Here is an 18,584-nt window from a genome sequence, read left to right on the forward strand (position 1 = left end):
GCTCATTCCATCCATTACAGTCGTCTGAGCTGTATGGCAACCAGTGACCTGGCTGTCTTTTCAAAATGTAGAGCGGGCCAAAGCAGATCCTGCCCTGCTTTAATTTCCTCTTCCAAGGAAAACCCCATTTCTGGCAGGGTTTGGATGTGACATGGCATGCAACCGTGTGTGTATCACCATGGCAACCGATGCCAAAGTACAGGATGTGCCCTACACTTTCAGTGGTAACAGCAAAAAATTGATGGGGATAGATGTACAGGTTTCAAATGCAGTAATACAAACACTGACAGTGACAACAGACAATTTCTGTAGAGCACTGAACTCCAGTACAATATGAATGCGAGAAGCAGCATTACATCGTAGGCATTGAACTGACAAAACCTTGATGACAGAGGCTATGGCCTGAAAATGCAACTGCTCTATGAGAGGTGCTGTGTGACAGTCTATTTTTAGGACAGGTTCAGACAAGAGGTATCTATAACGGACGAATGCATTTTTCGCACCAAAACAGGCTTGACCACGAATGTGCCGACACCTCCCTCCAAACATGAACCACTGAGAAAGCCTGTGAGATTTAGAGAGCATATTCTGTTGCCTTTCAGGTCACCAGACAACAGCTCTTTCCAAAATAGGCAAAGCATGATCAAAGGGAAGGGGGGGGGGGGTTCTTCAAAGAGGACAATCAATACAAAACAATCTTTCCCCGATATACAGGCAGGTTTGCCCCTGTCCTGGAACTCCATTCCCCAAAATTCCACTCCTGAGGCTTGGGCCATGTCACCCATTCACATCTTCCAGGGAAGTCTTAGCCAGCGGGGATTAGTGCCATATATTTTCTTAAACATACAGATATTTACATGTATCTCTACACAAATAATTTTACATTCTCTCCAACTTCATCAGAGGCGTCCAGAGGACAAATACTTCGGGCTGGAGTTGAGGTTACAAGAAGGGATATCCAACTCCAGTTTTAAGGTTTTTTGTCAAAACAAACAAACAACCAAAAACAGACCAAAAAAGAAAAAAAGCAGATGTTCTTCCCCACCAAACTCGAAACATGGTCTGGGGTGAGAGCTCAGGTCGGCCAGCTCCCGCTTCCCGGGGTGGGGAGAGGTGGGGGGGTGTGTCAAGAGCGCCCCGTATGGGGCTGGGCTTCCCGACTAATCCTCGATCACGATAGGCTCCTCGTTGACTGGCGGCCGCAGAGGTAGCGGCCGCTCTGGGTCCGAGCGGATGTGCTTGACGAAGATGGGCTTGTACGGCTGCCGGGCAGCCCTCTTGATGTCGAAGGACGGTAGCAGCTTGCGGACCTTTCTGCGTCAAACAGAGAAAACAGCAGGGTTATTGAGCACCGCACCGACAACAAACACGGGTTCCTCCACTACATTAACAAGTTACTATGCTGTTTGCATTATCAATGGGATGTGCATTGTCAGTTTGTTTTTGTGTGCATCCATGTCTCATCAACCAAAACAAGAGGCTATAAGATGATAGCTTGTGAAGTGTGAAGATGGGGACAAAATAATAACTTGTCAGACCAACACTTCAGTATATTACATGAATATTCAATTATGTTGCTGAGTTTGCTCTCAACCAGAATTTACTAGAACAGGAACCACCACTGAAGAAATTTTCATTTTTTAGATGTTACAACTGACAGACCAATCCTGACAAGTCAGTTCCTCGATTTTGCACATGAATTTGTATGATGAATTTGTATGAAACCTGCTGATAACTACTTGTTTTTGCATGTGCATGAAACAGCGTGGCAGTCATGTACTATAGGCTGCCAGTAGTATGGATACGACAGCACTCCTTAGTAAGTGTTAATTACAGATTTTCTCGACTGCTTAAACACAAAAAACTGGTTCCTGCAGCACAAAAACCCATACTCCTATGTCATTCCCAAAAACACACACACATTTCCCATAACCGTAAACACTATTCACCTGTTTCCACACGTTTCAATATTCAAAACTCTTTCTGCAGAACCTTACACATAAGTGGCCAAATAAATCATTCATTGCACTATATGTTCTTTCAGCAAACACATGCTCCTAATATAATTAACTCAAGTCATTACAACCTAAACTCAAAGACCACATCTTTCTCCAGGTGCACAATTGTTAGAATTGTTAACACACCAATCAGAATTGCAGGGTCAATAAATAAAACCTCCTGGAGGCAATGGTGGATGCCTGTGGTGATGTATCTGTGGAGTCTATCCAGGGTTGGATAAGGCACACAAGGGCATTTTTCCCACGCTGCCTGGTAAGAGCAAACATAATGTGTGATGTGTGACGCTACGGCCTGACCCAGACCTGAGACGAGATGATGAGAATGCTAATGCTGATGCTGAGTAACCTGTACATTTACTGCATTTGGAAATACAGTTAAGCTTTCGGAAATTGGGTATTTTACTGTGCATGGACTCTTCCTTACATGTTTTGTTAGTGTGACATTTCAAAAGTCAGGTTTTTGACCAAAACAGCATATACAGTAGTATTCCATTATCCACTAATGTACGTAAGAGGTATTTATTACAGTACTGTTTTGAATTTCTCTTGCCAGGGTGTTCCTGAAAGGGTTATCTGGATAGTCAATGCTGGGATTTTACCCAGTTCCAAATTATTTATCTGAAAACCTATTCTAAACATTTTGGTGGCATTGTTTTAAATTAATCCCTCCAGTGTGTCACATGCACTCATGTAGTCTGTGTTTTGACAGCTTGTGTGTGTTGTCTGAGGGCAAAGTTTGAATTGGGACCCAGAAGTTAGATGTTTCAGATTCAGATTTCAGATGTCATTTTATCATGCACTTGTGTACAGTCAAGAATGAAATAACGTTTTTCCTATACCAACAGTGTACATAAGTTAAGAAAGAGAATTTGAACAACATATATCTATGTACGCATACACACTGTACAAACAAGAAGTGTACTGTAAATTGTCTTTGAGTCTTAAAGCAGCATGTCTTTACAGTATATTTGGAGGGGAATAGCAGCTTGTACTGTCAATAAATTATCTTTATAATCTGTACAAAAAGTGCCAGGTACAGTGTGAAAAGGATTGCACTGGTGGAGAGAAGTGAACCATTAACCCCTATAGAGGAGTTGTGAATGATTCAGTGAGGGTTTTACGGGGGGGGGGGGGGGGGGGGGTGAGAGTGTTCATGATCCTCACAGCCTGGGGTATATAGCTGTTTAGAAGCACGGTGGTCCTGGTGCGGATGCTTCTGTATCTCTTCCCTGATGGCAGGAAGGAAAACAGGTTGTGGGAGTGGTGGTCAGGGTCCTTGGTGTTGCTGGAGGCTCTGCGGGCGCAGTGCTGGTTGAAGATCTCCAGCAGGGATGGGAGAGGGGCACCAATGATCTTCCCCGCTGTTCTCACTATCCTGTTCAGCTGTTTCTGTTCGGAGGTTGTGCAGCTTCCGAACGAGGCAGTGATACAGTAGGTCAGAACACTTTCAATGGTGCCCCTGCAGAAGGTGGTGAGGGCGGGAATGGGTAGGCTGGCCTTTTTGAGCCTCCAGAGGGGATGGAGCCGCTGTTGGGCCTTCTTGATGATGGCCATGGTGTTGGTGGTTGAGGACAGATCGTCCGCCAGGTGCACTCCCAGGAACTTGATGCTACTGACCCTCTCCACGGCTGCACCATCTATGGTCAGCAGAGGGTGGTGCACTGTGTGAGCCTTCCTGAAGTCGATGACCATTTCCTTGGTCTTGTTAACATTCAGGGAGGGGTTGTGTCTGTTGCACCATGCTGTCAGCTGCTCCACCTCCATCCTGTATGCTGACTCATCACCTTTGCTGATGAGACCCACAACTGTAGTATCATCAGCGAACTTGATGATGTGGTTGTTGCTGAATCGGGCAGTACAGTCGTGGGTCAGCAGGGTGAACAGCAGGGGATGCAGCCCTGGGGTGAGCCTGTGCTCACTGAAATGCTGCTTAATGTGTGGCTGCCAACTCTGACTGACTGCTGCCTTTGTGTCAGGAAGTCCAAGATCCAATTACAGATGCCAGTATCCACCTCCAGCGACCTCAGCTTTTCCACCAGTTTCTGTGGTATGATGGTGTTGAAGGCTGAGCCGAAGTCAATGAAGAGGAGTGTGGTGTACCCATCCCGCTTTTTCAGATAGGACAGGGTGAGGTGGAGGGTGGTGGATATTGCATCGTCTGTGGACCGGTTGGTTCTATAAGCGAACTGTAGTGGGTCCAGATTTGTGGGGAGACGGGTCCTAATGTGTTGCAAGACCAGTCGCTCGAAAAAAATTCGTATTCGAGTGAGAGCCACAGGACAGAAGTCCTTCATGCAGACTGGGTTGGGATTCTTGTAGGGGTTGACCGATTATCTGGTCATTAGATAATCTGGGCCAATATTTGCAAATATTTGATTATCCGTGATCGGTATATTTTTTTCTGAATTCCCGATTAAAAAAAACTTTTAAAAGCAATGCATGTTCTATCCCAACACATCTCCTCTGTCAGAAAAACTGCTACTGGTATGGCTAACATTCCACAAAATTCCCTCATTGGCCGAGACAAACAACGTTATCTGACCTTGACAATCAAACGTTTTCTCAGACCTGCTGCTGGAAACAAGGATGAAAGGCAAGTATCCAGTAAAAGGGTCGTTGTGCTCAAACCATGCCGTTAACCAAATTGCACTAGCCTAATTGGACCTTTTTGAAGCAGTGTAAGTAGTCTACGCTTAAGATAAAAAACAAGCTTGGAATATAAAAGACATAATGACTTGTAATAAGGACTAATTGGTGCACTTATGCTATAAGTTGCAACAGTTTGACACTGCACATTTAACAAATAGTAATGTATATTTATTCTTTCAAATGAAACATTCAAAGAAATTTACCAAAAGCACAGCCCTTCTGAATGAGAGTCATCATTTAAGCAACCGTTCACGTAATTAAACTTTAGCTTGCTTGCGGGTGCACTGTATGTCGGAACGTTGCGGCAAAGCTGAAAATACCCGTTTGCCGCTTTGATGTTTCTTCATTTGGATTCATCATCATCATGGAATTCGAGTTATTAAAATAAAAATTTGCAGCACACAGCTTGCACTTCACAGTATTTTGGCTAACTTTATCACAGTCCTTCAACATGGTACCCTACTTTTGTATGAGCTGTCCATTTTTCACATAAATGACTTATGAGCAAAAGGGCGCCTAAAATGTCCCCACGGACTCAGAAAAAGAGTGGATGCACAGGCTAGTTTTAAGGTTTGAAATTTCATACTTTATGGTGAAAATGAAGCCTAAATGATGCATCAATTTGCTTTATTTCTTACGCAATGATTGCCATCGTTCGCCTGATAATTGAATGCGTTTGAAATAGCGATAGGCATCTGCTGCCTAGTGGGCCTGTACAATATGAGGAAAATCTGCGATGTGTGATAACATTGTTCAATATTGTGATGACGATATGACTTGCGATAAATAAACAAATATTGAAGCATGCATATTAGCTCTACAGTTCTCTACAGTTCTATTAGCTCTACAGTTCCTGTCTTTCTGCTTTAATAGGTGCACTGCTAACATAGACCCCAAACATTGACTAGACTATGCCCATTGAATAAAGAAATGAAATAAATTATTTCGAACATGCTTTTATTGAACAAATTGCACATGAATACCCAACCAATTAAACAGAACAATAATTTAAATAAGACATTATAAGTATAAAAAATTAAAGTTTAATTTCCCCTGCTCCCATTAAAATATTTTCTTCTAAACCAGAGGTACCCAATTTCTTTTCTATGAAGGGCCAAAATTAATCTGGATGAAGGGTCACAGGCCAAAAATAAATGTTGATGTTATGTGAGATTACATTACATTAAAATGTATTATATTTTATAGAAAATAAATATTCAAAATCTAGAATAAAATTTCAAAATAATAAAAGCATTACTCTTTAATCTGCTTAACAGTAATTTTATTAATTTGCAGAGATGATTGTCAAAAACCTAAAACATCCATATGCTTATTATTGCGAGCATAAACATATTTAAAAGGAAAGACACCTTTCTGACAGAAAGTGCATGCAACTCAAGGTGCTTTACAAAATTAAGTTGAAAACAGCTGTATTGTCCACATTTGTAATCAAGAGTGGAAATGTGACTTCGACTTGAAAAATTGAAAAAAATATAAAGTTAAACATCATAGTGACAACACTGAATAACAAATCAATATTGGATATTAAGTTTACATTGAGCAGCGTATAAGTTACACATCATCACAAAATGCCCCCATATGGTAGCTAATGAGCCACAATATCAGCAAAATCACAAAAATATTAAAATATTTTTAATATTTTACAAAATGCCCCCATATGGTAGCTAATGAGCCACAATATCAACACGTATCAACAAATATTAGCTTCTCATTCACAGGGTCACTCGAAACGATTTGGTAGTTTTGTTTTATATAATAACGTTGGCTAACTAATAACACCAACAACAGATTATTGGTCGGAAATACAACAGAATCCGCTAACCAGGGCTGCCAGGTTTGGCATAATTGTTTTGCCTAATTGGTAGTGATTTCGCACTGATTTGTGTGACTGTAATGGCAATAGTCTGGTTTCCTTACTGAGATCGCGTCAACTTAACAAAATAAAACATGCATTTTAGCCATCAATTTCAACACTCGTTCCTGCACAGAAATAGCCACGGTTTGTTTCCACGGTTAGCAGTTTATTGTAATAAACATGTGGCAGAGTGTGGTGTTTTAGTGCTTTTTCCAAAGCTTTTTCCTAAGCGATCCCTAGTTTCTTGGGCACAGGTATGACGGTTGCGCTCTTTAGGCAGGTAGGCACTACTGCTTGGCTGAGGGAGATGTTAAAAATGTCTCTGAAGACATCCTTCAGCTGTTCTGCACAGTCCTTGAGAACGCATCCAGGTATGTTATCTGGACCAGCAGACTTTCAGGGATTAACAATAGAGAAAGCTCTCTTCACCGTCACTGGAGACAGTTGTAATACCTGTTCGCTGGGTGTGGGTGTCAATTTCTGTGCTGTGGTGTTATTAGAGGCCTCAAAATGCGTGTAAAAGTTATTGAATCTGTCTGGAAGGGAGGGGTCACTGTGGCATGTTTGAGGGGCTGGCTTGTAGTCTGTTATGGTACAGAAACCTTGCCACAAACGGCGTGTGTCCTTATTATGTGTAAAGTGACTGTTGAGATTCTGCCCATACTTCTTCTTTCCCTCTCTGATACCCTGGGACATATTATTTTTTGCCAGGCTGTACACTGCAGTGTCTCCAGATCTGAAAGCAGCATTTCGGATCTTCAACAGCAAGTGGACTCCCCAAGTCAGCCAGGGTTTTTGGTTGGTGCGCGTCTTGATGGTTTTCACAGCAGTCACATCCTCGATACACTTGTTAATGTAACCAATGACTCTGTGTATCACCCCTGAGTAGACCGCTCTATACAGATAACACATTTGCATGGATGGCATGGTTTTCTGTGGAAATTGTTCGTTTTTTCTGACCTTCTTTTCTGTTAGTGCTGCCCACTGAAGCTCCCAACAAGCCTCCCAGGGGTTAACAATAAAATTAAAACAAAATTAAAAAACGCCTTTCATCTGTTGCTGACCAGTTCTGTTTTGGTTCAAAGGAACGGCTCGTTCGGGGCCTCCTACCTTGTGTCACTGGTGGCCATGAAGAAGACATCGTCGGGGGCGTCGATCCAGTTCATACGGCGGCCCTTTATGGGCGGGAGAGATCCTTGCTTGAGCATGCGCTGGCTCCTCTCCCCGGGCTTGCCGTTCAGCAGGTAATTCTTATTCATTGAGGCCTGTGTGTGGGGACAGAGAGACAGCCTCACTAAGTAGTCAACAGGTGAAGTGACCCGAGTGTACTGCAAGTCCACTAGCGGAGCTTCAATCGGTGCCGTGGGTGCATAAATTCTGCAGTCACCGGCATTGGTAGCTTATATGATGATCACTTTTAAAGATATGTTCAACAAAGGTGTTAACCACAGTTTCTGGTGTATTTTAATCAAAGATTTTAATCGATAGTGCCCTCTAAAACTCACACACTGCAGAGGGAGAAATATGCTGCACTATGCTCTGTACCTGTAAACAAACAATGAATGCAACACTTCAAACCATTAAAAATTAGATAAAAAGTGTGGGATTTTATTCCGTTATCGTAGACTCTACAATTGACATTTCACACATGGACCAGTTCTCCTTATCCTTAACATACACTATATGGACAAAAGTATTTGGCCACACCTGTTTTTTTTTCTGTTCTTATGGACAGCTGTGATCAAGAATTGAGGGGTTTGAGATCAGATGATGAGTTCCTCAACATTGAAAGATTGGCCTTTGAACTGGCTGAGAAGGCTGGGACAAAAAGTATGTAGTAAAAAGTATGCAGGGGTGCGAGAGAGAAAAAGAAAGAGGGCATTTGATGAGGCACCTGACGAGCCTGTGCGAAAGCAGTCCTGATTTAAGGTGGAAACATATCTCACTGTGCTAGACGTATTCACAACACAGTTTGCAGAGCGATTTTCAGACACAAGATCTATGGCCAAGAAATATCAGGCGCTTAACCTGAAACACTTATTTAATTCCGAGTCAGTCCAAAGTACAGTAAGCCTATACTTGAGTTGGTAATATATTACAGTAGTGATGTTTCTGCTTCCGATGTTCCTGATGAATACTGCTCCTTTCGCGAAACGTGCGGAAGTCTGGAGATGGATGAGCTCTCCACTTCCAGGTTTTAGCCTTTCTTATAGCCAATGACATGGTTCGAGCGTTCCCACATCTGGCTACTCTTTACAAAATATATCTCACAATTCCTGTGAATAGCGCACCAGCAGAACATTCCTTCAGTTGCCTTAAACTCTTAAAAACCTACTTGCGTGCCACCATGGGTGAGGAGCGCCTCTCACAACTTTTAATTGAAAGAGAGTTAGCTGCATTTGGATGGTGGTCAAAAAGTTTGCAGGAATGAAATGTCGCAAGGTGAATTTGACAGGTTGATGTTGCTACAATTAATATGTTGAAAATTAAATCTGTTCTTTTTTTTTTCTTTACCTTTATCCTTTGTCCACAGTTCAGTTATTTGCACTTGGCGCATGATGATTATGGCTATGGCCTGCGTGTGCTGTAGCATATGTGTTTGTTATGTTTGCAGTAAATAAAGAAAACACACACGCACTAACAGATGGACATAATAAGCTAATAAAAATGTTGATTTCATGCAATTCACTGACTTTGAATTAGTGGATCATTGATTTCATTTCCCACCAATCAAATTGTCTAGCCTAAACTACGACTAAATTAGGGCAGCTGCAGTCGAGAAATAGCGTACTTCAGTGTGCAAACACGTTTTCCTTGGTAGTCTATAGACCATCAGGGACAGAAAGTGCGTAAAAAGAACACTCACTGTTCCACTGATTCTGATCATTTGCGCCCACCAGCAGGAAAGGCAAGCTCCGCCCCTGCGCAAATCTCCTGGTGAAGGTGACCAAGCTGCACAGTGCCTTATCTGGTTGAGCTCTGAGAACTGTGCACAAGCATCTCACTGAGGGGCGAATCCACTAAGAATGAATACAGAGTGCAGATCGCCTCAGTTTTTTACACCTCAGTTGTGATTGCTGCCTGTGAGGTCTTACAGGCTGACATACTCTGATATCAGGCACTCAGTCAAACTGCCCAAATCTTTAGCAGGGACAGTAGTGAGCAAAGACACAAACACAAACAGGGATGATACACACAACGGGGTTATAGAATTAGGCATCTTGCAAAGCTTAGTGGATGTTTTGTTTACTAATATTGAATTATTGTTTTTTTATTATGTTAATATGTAATATGCAAGTATATCTTCATTTTTTTCTGTCACTGATGTTTTATGTAATGACAAGCTTTAAGTCAGTAAAGCACTTTGCACAACTCGATTGTCGCTGGCTTGCAAGTGTAAGGTGGGAATGGGAGACGCCTGACAACATATGGACTGTGGCACACTAACTGCAGAAGAATGCCAAATGCAGAAGTAACAGTTGTTCGGAAAAGCCAGACACGAAATCCTACATTGCTGAAAGTAATTTATCAGTTGCAGTTATTGAATGCCTTCTTATGGTGGCAGGCTCAATATTGTGCCAATAGTGAGCCTAAACTGACAGCTACCATACTCATTGGCAACCTTGCATACTGCCAGTCTTAAGAAGTCCTTTGACAAAAAACCACGCTAATTATGAGTGGCAAGAAGATGATCTTTAGAGAGAGATGATCCTTTCTGTGGTACAGCATTACCAAATGGAATGTACAAACTTTACGAAAACTTTGTGATTTGGAAATTTAAGGCACATTTGAAGTTTCAGCCAGGTTATCTCCTTTACACAGCTTGGTATTTACTGAGGCAATTTTGGGTTCAGTACATTGTCCAAGGGTACAACAGTAGTGCTGTTACTTTTGGTTACAAGTCCTGCTCCTTACCATTATGCTACACTGCTGCCCCACATTAAGCCATTCTAATAACTTGCAATGGTAAACACACCCCAAACAGATACCGACTTTACCGCATTCCAATCCTCAAACAAATAGTAAAGAATGGTAAAGATGACAAAACACAAAGGCTGTATTTTTCAACACAGCCTACGCTCACAAAGTCTGACAAACAGGCAAAGTGTCAAAGTTAATGTCCCACACCTCAGACATAACAAAAAAGTGACGTCCAAACAATAGACACAATGAGACATGACATGGGAATATTCTTTCAAAATAATACAAAGAGATACTTTCAAAGCTCTAAATAGCACCCCAGTCTATATATATCCAGTTTACGTTAAATTTAACAAGAGAAACAAAATCCCATACAGGGTTTCTCTTGAACGTCTTCCTGCATTCTTCCTATTTGTTGCCTCGTCAAGCAGGAGTGCCAACAAAATGTCATGGTGTGACAAGGGCAGATTTTTCCCTCACAAGCCAGCACTCCCTTTTCAAAATAATCCACAGTTTTTTCAGTAATCATCTCCTGCAGCAAAATATTTTAAACATCATGCCCCATTACCTTTCATCGTTACTAAAGTAAACTGCCATTTTATTGCTTTTCAGGATGTCAGGCTTTGGCTCAGTTTCTGAACTGAATTGAGAAGTGCTGAATCTGAATTTGAATCGAAATAGGTGGCAGGATATAGAATTTGATTTTGAATTAGTGGAAATGGAATTTAATCCTGTGAAATTCAATACAATTCAAATGCCCTGTTCATTTCATTTATCTGCATGAAAATGTTTACTTTGATATATAAAAAAACAACTGTGCTATGTGGACATGCTCATTCTCATGCTTTGTGTCCAGGACAAAAAGGTCTCCAGAACTGCCACAATGAGAACACAGAGAAGAAAATAAATAAACAAATAAAGGTGTTGACAGGAATGAACAAATGTATGTGTTGACAGAAATTAACATTTATTTTAAATGTAGTCATGTAGCCATCTACATACATGTAACTATTTTTCATTTATTTATCCATGGGTTCCTCTGTTGATCATTTTTACATGGCTATTACCCCAGTAGTAGTAAACATGCAGTAGACCATTTTTGTTTAGGCACGAATCCCTCAAACAGATAATGTGGTGGTGCACATATGAACTGTATTAAAGCTGACTGCATAAAAGCCATGAATGAAGGCCATAAGTTCAGGTTGTAGTTCAGGGTTTGGCTACTGTGAACTTCTGAATCTCTGCAGGACTAAGCTAAGTACTACTTTTATATCTTGTGGTTATTACATTAAACTGTTGTATGCTGAAAATGTGCCACTTAGCACTGCAAGGATTCACTTAGTATCATATGTAGTAGCGTATTAACTCAGGTTTTGAATTACCTACATATTCAGACAATTACATTTTTAGACCTTTGCTTACAGTGTCCCAAGATAATTTCACTGAAATGTGGCCTAAAGACATGGCCCTTAAACTGTAACTCTTAACAGTGAGCAATTATGCATGTATTTTCAAATGAAACATAATTACCTGAAAGGGGAAATACATTGTCTGCTACTGTATAATGTGAAAGTGGGACATGTACACTACAGCTGGAGATAACCATAAGATAGATGGATGGATATAAACACGGGAACATGCAAGAAACATAGTGCTCATTAAGAGAGATATTTATTTGAATAATGAACTCCTTCAAGGTGACCCCCTTCCCCCATTTCCCACGTAACCTTTTCAGCTTGTTGGCAATGCGTCTGTTTCTCCCACCCAAGTTAATTGGACAGTAAAAGGACAATAAAAAGATTAATTCGATGGAGCTGGATGATCCACTTCCTCCCAAACATCCAGCTCTGCCCCATTCCACAGGCTGCAGCGAGAAGCACAAGGGCACCTTGTCTCTCAGCCTTGCCGTATGAAGACTCAGTCGTACAAAGATGCGGGAGTCTATCTGCACCAGTCATTCAAAGGAGACCCCTGGTGAAGGCCCTGTCACATCACTATTGCATATTGTGTCTGCTAATTATCCTTATTAGCTATGTACATCTAATCACATTCATTATGTGTGGAAGCTTTACTTCAGATGTTGTGTTGGTGTTGGTATTGGAATGGTACAGTTCTTCTATTGGGTAGTTTGTGTTGCACATGTGTGTTGGCCCAGATGCGCACTTGTGATTTTGGCCATGTGTTTGGGCACTGGCACTTGTTCATAGGTGGTGGGGTAATGTTTTGTGGAATTTTGTTGGATGTTGCATGTTTGTGTAATGTTGTGTGGACTTTTGTTGGATGCACTTTTTGATCGACTTTGGGAGTTCCTCTAGATAAAACTGTCTGCTGGATGTGGAAAAATGTAACTGCAATTTTAAATGTACTTACATCTTTTACCTCGCTCTGGATAGAGCATCTGCTAAGTGACAAAAATGTACATGTAAATTCTCTTTTCAATAACATGTCTGGCATTTTCTTCTCCAAATTCCACCCTTTCGTCAAAACTGAGAGAGTGCCATTGCCCTTGGAGTGAAAACCATGTCTCCTGAGGAACATGAATTGAACACGTTTCCATTTGTATTGCTTAGATTAATGATTGACTCTGAATTTCAGCATCTTAAGTAGAGCAATTTCATGACTGAATTTCACAAGATATTGGATTTCATATCTGAAATTCAATAAAGATGTATGTACATTTTCAATTAAACTGTATGCGCTTTCCTCAATTCAATTTCAAAATGTGAAAATTCAAATTCAAAATGTAAAAGTGACATACGGGGGTAGTCCAGAAAAGTAGGAGAACACTACTGCGACTCAGAATCCCTTCCATATAATGACATGATTGGCCCAAAAACCAGGAACGTGGCTATGGCATGCATTGTATTAGTATTTCACTCCAGAGGGAAAGAGTGGCAAGTGAAGCACGATTGACACTGACACTATTTTGATTCCATAACAGTCTTCCATTGGAACACTATAAACTACAGTCAAAATAAAGTATAACAGCATATAGTACTTACAGCTGGTCTTACTTGACTGTGGTTTGGAAACCCTGGAATGCAAAAGAAGAAATAGTCAGTATCGAATAGACAGCAAACCCAAATAAACCTGAGCAGTCAAATCCAGGCTAACCAGTTTTTGGATTTTCTCAAGTGGTCAAATCTGTGCCTATGTGCTGTTTACGTTAATGTTAAATGCCTTTAGTCCTGTTTAAACGTTGTGGGTTATCTGTGGGTGATTATTTTCAAATTTTCGGTGCCGTGGCTCCTATCCTTTCACCATGAAAATACTCGGCCTATGCATTTGAGCATTCTGTATATTTCCTTCTCTTCACATTAGTGACTACAAATCAGTTACACAGCAATTACACTATCTTAGGAGATCCTTTTTGAACATATTTTACTTCAGCTGAGGTGTCTGCTCTAAAAAGGCTCAGTCTTCATTGCATTGCTACCATTATCGGAGGCATTCAATACAGAACAGGGCCATGCATTTAATTTCTGTCATGCTTAATACAGGCTTATGTACATGTCAATTATAATGATAAAATGTAGTTTTTTTTTTAACAAATTAGCCCAAGAATGGATGCTTTAGAGGAGGCCAGGGATGGTATTTTACCTCGCAGCGGCATCAGCAGACGCTTCTTGATGTTTCCTATCAAGGAAGAACAAAGTACAGAATGGAAGTCCTAGATTTAGATTCATGAAGTACAATTTTTTGTAAAGCCTCTAAAGTGACTGATTCATGACACTTAATGCATTTAATATAAGTATGTGTTTTCTTATAAATGTATGGCAAATAAATAAATAAATTTGTTTCTAATTACCTTTATATGCACAAGGTATTCCAGATAATACTCTTGACCCTAAATACGGTCATATTCCTGAGTAAGATGTTTCATGCAACATGAAATATGACCACTGCCTTAATACTGATCAGAGTATTTCGAATAAGCTCTGTAAAGAAGAGGTGTGAATTTTCCCCTGAATTATCTCATTTGAGAGAATGGCTCAGAAGACCCTTCTGTGTTATCTGCAGTTTTCTTAGCACTTCTGCAAAGTGGCATATTGTGAATAACTGTCTCCTCGTGGCTGTAAAAATGAGAGGTTTCAGTGCTCTTATATGTCTGTGAAGAAAGTTTAAGGTGAGGAGGGGGGTTTCAGACCTTCCACCCCATTGTGCTGCTCGTAGCTGCGCTTGCCCAGGATGGTGGTGGAGCCGTGGTTGATGACCGGGACCACCTTGGCCAGGGTACCACCTCCGGCCTGCGAAGAGAGGCTTGAAGGCGCCTTGGATGACTCTGGCTTCACGTACGGGTGTGATTCTGAAGCATGGACGGACAGACAGGCAGACAGAGAGACAGACACACAGGGGCACAGCGGACATTAATCTAAGAATTGCTGAAAACTGCTGTTGAACCCATGTACAAAGCACTTTACCAAATTGGTTCCACAGGCATTCGACATATATGTCATTCGGAGAGGAGAATGTAAGCACTGAATAATACACTGGAAGGGAGGATTTGGCTCTTATAAAGAACCTTTCTCATATTACCTGCACTCACTGGGTGAGGGGCAGATGGCTGAAGTCTCTTATGGGGCATTAGCCTCCTTGTAATCTGAACCCTTCTAAGAATCACATATTTGAAATTACAGAGAAAAAGGCTCACTGATGAAAAGCCTTCTTTAGCTGAAGGGGTGAGCAAGCCTTTATGTAGACTCTCATGGCTTGAAGTAGTCAGGCGTATTTAGGGGGACACTCCTGCTTTTGACATCACCTCGAAGCACAGTTGTGACACCAGCCTCATGTCGGAAAGCCTGAACAAAAATGTTTGCATCTGAGGGGCTCCTAAGTGGCTCAGTTGTTAGAAGTGCTTGTTTCAAGCGCAGGATGAGCCCCTCAGTTTGATACCGGCCATGCCGTCAGCTGTCGAAGTCCAGGGGCCCACAGCAGAGGAAGATATTGGCTTTGTTTTGCCAGGGATATGGGGTGAGTATGTTGGCCAGGAATTTGTCCATCTTCTTGCTCACTAGCGACCCCTCCGGTAAGTCAGGTGCCTTTATGTGAGTCTGCATATAAAGCTGCACTTGAAGTGTCTTCCTCCGACTATTGTCTGTGCAAGCTTTGGCAGAGCGCACGTATTTATATGTGCCCTCCCAGATTGTCAGTGGGGGTTGCAGAAATGGGCATATTTATGACACAACCAGGCACTGAAAAATGGGAGAAAAAAATCACTGGGCATTCTAAACTTTACAAATAAAGTTTAAAAAGTCCGCATTTGAGGCTGGGGTGCTCTGGCCATCATCCCTGGACAAATTTTGCCAACACCACCCCTAATGCACAATGGCCATGCAAAGGCCTTGTGTAGAAAGATAAGTGACTCACCGAGGTACTTAACAATCATTTCCAGCGGCTTCCGCACGATGGGCTTCATTTTCACCGCCTGCCTGGCTGCCTCTGGTCTGGCTGAACCTGATTCACAATGAAATGAGAGTCAGACCCAAAGTAGCAGCAACACAGAAGAAAGGTTCAACTAAACTGAGCAAGCTTGACACCGGCAGAACCTCAAGGCACAACATTCCTGTCATACCCTTAAGTGAGGTATTTTTAGTAATATATCAACATCCGGGTTTGAGCATGACAGTAGGCTATTTTTTAGTTAAGGATCAGGCAGAACTTGTTCAGATGTGTTCTACCTGTTAAGACCTACAAACTTTTTTCAGTGCTTTTTTACAATTTATTAAAATAAAGGGAGCCACTCTCAGAGGGCACAGGGGAGAAGGTTATTATTGTGAAAATTACCTCTTTTATAATCAATGAAAAAAAATAAACCCTTTCATCAAACATTTTTATGATGTTTAACTTGCAGTGAATTATCAAAGACATCAGAGGGGTTTTCACTCTGATGGAGACTACTGAGCAACTAAAGCAGTGCTCACAATGTCAATGAATGCACAACCTGAATTGGACCAATCTGTAATCACGGTCAGTCTAATGGAGACCAGTTGGAATGCTTGCACAACAGGGGATAACATTCACCTGTAAACTGCACAACACTGGAGACATTTCACAGTCGCTGTGGCCACTTAGCAATGTGTATCTCTGGGACTAGGAAATAACACCAGTAGCGTGTTTAATTTCTTGTTTAGACCAGCTGGAATGAATGGTTATTCACTCTTATTGTTTGTAATCAAGGATTAGCTACACATTTTTCAATTGTGATTTGGAGAACCATGTACTCTGAACTTGTAGTGATTACAAGCACTACAAGTGACTCAGTACAAGGGTATCTACAAACTACTGAAGCAATAATTGTACTTCATCTGAGATAATCTGCATTAAAATGGTTGTTTTAAGTCATAAAGGTATACACTCTGTGCTAATGTCTTTGTTATCAGACAAGATGGACAACAACTAATGTAGATCAATTATTATTCAGATCAAATTTTTAGCACACTGCAAACTCTGCTTGGTACCAGTGATGGTTGCTTTTTTGTGAGTGGGATTGCTGCAGTTAGTTTGGGATTGTAATTTTGGATTAGTAGAGATGGCATCCTCACACTCTGCCTTGATGGCGGAACTGTTGATGGGTGTGAAGGGCCGGCGGGCAGCCCGGCGGGGCTGCAGGAGCGCCAGGCATAGGTGGCGGGCGATCTTGGTCAGCAAGGTGGTCTGGAGGTAGAAGGCCTGCTTGGTCTTCAGAGTGTACTTGGGATTGGTGTTCTTCACCCAGTAGCCGAATGGAGTCTGCAAAAAGTTAAGGGCCACCTATGACGTTTCAGCAAGCACGAGGGGACAGCAAGCTTTGCAGTACTGAAACAATGAAAGAGTCCTTTCAATGCACAAATGTCACCATGTTTCCTTATTGACTTTTTACGACAACATCAACCTTCACCCACATCAGCATCTAGGAGAGTATACCTTCAGTCTGAAATTAGCAAGTGTCTTAGCCAAAGAGGGAATGTTCTGCAACACCTGAGACATTGAAGGAACAGCACCGTGGCTTTCAATCAAAACACCTCCCAGAGGAGGAAGCTGGCCCTGTCATTGAAGTCACTCTTAAAGATCAGTGTTATCGCATCTAAGATCTGAGCCAGGAGCAGCTAACCAAACTATAAACCCATCCAAATATCTTCTATGCAGACAAAAAAAAGAAGCCTGATCTGAAATCAGTACTGGGCAATGTGTCGTTTTACCACACTGTTCCGGTTGGGGCCCGCCCTCTCCCCCTCGAGCCGCGTGGGCATCTTCAGTCCCCCGTACTTCTTCCAGTAATTCCAGCAGGTGGCGCACAGACGGCACTGCATGTTGGGGGGACCCCAGGAGTACCACTGATAACACTGGATCGCTGTTGGACAAGCACACCAACGCAAACATGACCAGAATATCAACAAAAACTTTGTCAGGTCATGTGAATGATAAAGAATGGATGTCAATTTCCTCATAGCTTCATCAACGTCTCACCACGTTCTACATGTTGATGTACTTGTTTCATGCACACAATCGTTCTGGGCAACATCCTGTGGTTTTATATATTTTTACTGGATCAATTTAGGTGGATGTCTTTAAATGACACATTTTAGTGTCACAAGTACTTCCCTCCAAGTGAATTGCTGAAACTGAATTTCTGTGGAAGTATTGAGCTTTAAGAAAACCAAAATTATTTGAGATGTGTCCAAGAAAGTAGCTGACATTACATGTCACGACACCTCCATCTGGAGAGAGTCATGCTAGTAACACTTTGGTTTCAGCAGTCCATTCTATGCAAAGTGTCTGATTACTAATTGGTACTGCCAGTCAATATTCAAATGTATCTAGGTTAGGACAATCCTGACACTGCCACACGGAAGGCCCTACAGTTCCACTGCTCCACTCTGTACATCCATTTGCACAGAGGGGTTGTGGCATATGCATAACAAATGCGTAACAAAATGGAAAAGGGACCCAATCCGATCACATTCTGCAGCAGTTTATCCAAATCGACACTTTAGGTGGTGCACTTACAGTAGCAGCTCTCACACGCCCACCCGGAGGAGCCCGCCTGGCCCTGGGACCCCGACCCGTTCACTAGGCCCGTCTTGTTGTTGCTGGTGCTGATCTGGTTGGGGTTTGGCTTGTTGCTAGGGGGAAGGAAAACG

At 41.9% G+C, this 18,584-nt stretch overlaps 1 protein-coding gene across 1 annotated transcript in view; it reads right to left on the reverse strand.

Annotated features, from left to right (window-relative positions):
• Window positions 1-653: 653 nt before the first annotated feature.
• LOC118782926 (metastasis-associated protein MTA1-like) overlaps window positions 654-18,584 on the reverse strand; it is a 46,480-nt gene continuing 28,549 nt past the window's right edge. The window contains exons 12-20 of the mRNA XM_036536550.1: window positions 18,451-18,566; window positions 17,643-17,794; window positions 17,007-17,193; window positions 15,832-15,918; window positions 14,612-14,770; window positions 14,065-14,100; window positions 13,467-13,498; window positions 7,654-7,808; window positions 654-1,314 (exon numbers count right to left, since the gene is read on the reverse strand). Coding sequence (XP_036392443.1) covers window positions 1,161-1,314; window positions 7,654-7,808; window positions 13,467-13,498; window positions 14,065-14,100; window positions 14,612-14,770; window positions 15,832-15,918; window positions 17,007-17,193; window positions 17,643-17,794; window positions 18,451-18,566 — 1,078 coding nt within the window. The 3' untranslated portion in view covers window positions 654-1,160. The remainder of the gene's footprint in view (window positions 1,315-7,653; window positions 7,809-13,466; window positions 13,499-14,064; window positions 14,101-14,611; window positions 14,771-15,831; window positions 15,919-17,006; window positions 17,194-17,642; window positions 17,795-18,450; window positions 18,567-18,584) is intronic.

The sequence above is a fragment of the Megalops cyprinoides genome, chromosome 9 (assembly GCF_013368585.1).
Source record: "Megalops cyprinoides isolate fMegCyp1 chromosome 9, fMegCyp1.pri, whole genome shotgun sequence".
NCBI lineage: Eukaryota > Metazoa > Chordata > Actinopteri > Elopiformes > Megalopidae > Megalops > Megalops cyprinoides.